Source organism: Eublepharis macularius, chromosome 12 (genome assembly GCF_028583425.1).
Source record: "Eublepharis macularius isolate TG4126 chromosome 12, MPM_Emac_v1.0, whole genome shotgun sequence".
NCBI classification, from domain to species: Eukaryota; Metazoa; Chordata; class Lepidosauria; order Squamata; family Eublepharidae; genus Eublepharis; species Eublepharis macularius.
This window is the reverse complement of record NC_072801.1, coordinates 53335839-53337960: the sequence shown is the minus strand read 5'-3', so window position 1 is coordinate 53337960 and position 2122 is coordinate 53335839. Positions and strand designations below refer to the sequence as shown.

Here is a 2122-nt window from a genome sequence, read left to right as displayed (position 1 = left end):
TGTTTTGCTTAAATAGCAATTAGCAGTGTACATTGTAGCAAGTCCCACAGAATAATTTAAGACATGAACTGGGTAAAAGGGCATATGAATGTAAGCTGCTGGTGAAGAAATTGAATCTGATGTTAGCAAGGGTTTTACACATTTTCTCATTGTATCATGTATTTAGCATGTCTGTTGTTTTTTGCTGTCTTGTTGCCATCAGAACACTCTCTTATCCTGAAATCTGTGTTAATAATGAATGCTGCTTATCAATCAACGTGAGCATACACAGAATATTTTCAAATTCAACTAAGACAGGAGATCCCAAGATGCAAAGTGGTCGAAAAGAAAACAGAACAGCTTGAAATACTGCCTTCTCTAAGGTATTCAATAATTTATAATATTGGGCAATCAGTGTGTGTATGTGTGAAATTATTGCATAACACTGTTAAAGTTATTCTATCCCATCACCCATAACTTTTTACTTAGCTATCTGAAAGTGTTATATTGACCCTAAATCCTGGTTAAAAATTAAAATTACTACAAAGCCTTTAAGTATAAATTAACAGTGTAGCTGGAAATCGGGAAGATGTCCACTACTTCTTCCTCAATTTCCATACACTTATTATCGTCATTGCAGACATGTAGGGTCATGGAACTATATTACCTCTGTAAGGTTTAATATAATTCCAGTTCCAGTGGCCAGAAACTTAAGTGTAGAACTTGTGTGAGCTTGGATGAGTCCAAACTGAATGAGTACATACGTAGAGATGTTGGTTGAGAACAAGACAGAGAATTTGATCCTATTCACATTTTATCGATGATGTCCCATTTTCAGCATAGTCGTGACAGGGATTTTTTGCAGACAGAGATGGTGAAATGAGGAAATAATGGTAATTGTTAATTGACATTAGTAGAACAAAGGAGGGAAGATGGTATGGTAGAAACTGATCTTGTCTGATCTTGGAAGCTAAGCAGGATGGGTGCTTGGCTGGGTGACCACTGGGGAAGTCTCTGTAGAGGAAGAAACTGGAAAACCACCTCTGCTTTTCAGTTGCCTTGGAAACCCCTTTCTGGGATCTCCATGAGTTGATTGAGATGATAGCATATTCACGCACATGAGAATAAAATGGTTTATCTGGTGTATCCTACAGGAAGAATGCAGATGGATGTTGTGGGCATAACGCCCAATCTCACGACTACATCTGAGTTTCTGCTCATGGAACTCTCAGACATCCGAGAACTACAGATTTTACACTTCTTTATGTTCCTCACAGTATACTTGACTGCAGTGACTGGCAATTTTCTTATCATCATTGCTGTGGCCCTTGATCATCGCCTGCACACCCCCATGTACTTTTTCCTCTTGAACTTGGCCATTTTGGATCTTGGCTCAATTTCTGTCATAGTACCCAAAGCCATGGCCAATTCACTCATGAACAGCAGGTCAATTTCTTACTCTGCATGTGTAGCTCAAGTTTTCTGTCATTTCTTCCTTGGATGTTCAGATTATGCCATCCTAACTATAATGGCACGTGATCGGTATGTTGCAATCTGTAATCCGTTGCAATATGAGACAATTATGCACAGAGAGGCCTGCATTCAGATGGCAGTCAGTGCATGGATTATTGGGATACTCAATGGTATATTACACACTGGAGGAACTTTTGCCATCAGCTTCTGCTCCAATGTGGTTGATGAATTCTTCTGTGAAATTCCACAGATCTTAAAACTCTCCTGTACGGATATGTATCTAGTTGAAGTTGGCATTATTATATTTGGTTGTTTCCTTGGACTAGGATGCTTCATCTTCATCATTGTCACCTACATGCGGATTTTTGGAACAGTGTTGAGAATTCCTTCTGTGCAAGGTCAGAAGAAAGCCCTCTCCACTTGCCTTCCCCATATCACTGTAGTGTCTCTGCTTATATTTACTGGCGTTTTTGCTTATGTGAGGCCTCACACTAACTCTTCATCTGAACTGAATGTGCTTTTTGCAATTATTTATGCTATACTTCCTCCCTTGCTCAATCCATTCATCTATAGTATGAGAAACAAAGAAATCAAGACTGCATTGCTAAAGCTCTCCAACCCTGGGCAATTTTCTAAAATCATTGCCAGAAAACCTTTTCTGCAAAAATGA

General features: G+C 39.0%; 1 protein-coding gene across 1 annotated transcript; it reads left to right on the top strand.

Annotated features, from left to right (window-relative positions):
• Nucleotides 1–1138: 1138 nt before the first annotated feature.
• On the top strand, nt 1139–2122 carry LOC129339391 (olfactory receptor 14A16-like). The gene has a single exon (XM_054993974.1). The coding sequence runs from the start codon at nt 1139–1141 to the stop codon at nt 2120–2122; it is 984 nt and encodes a 327-aa protein (XP_054849949.1).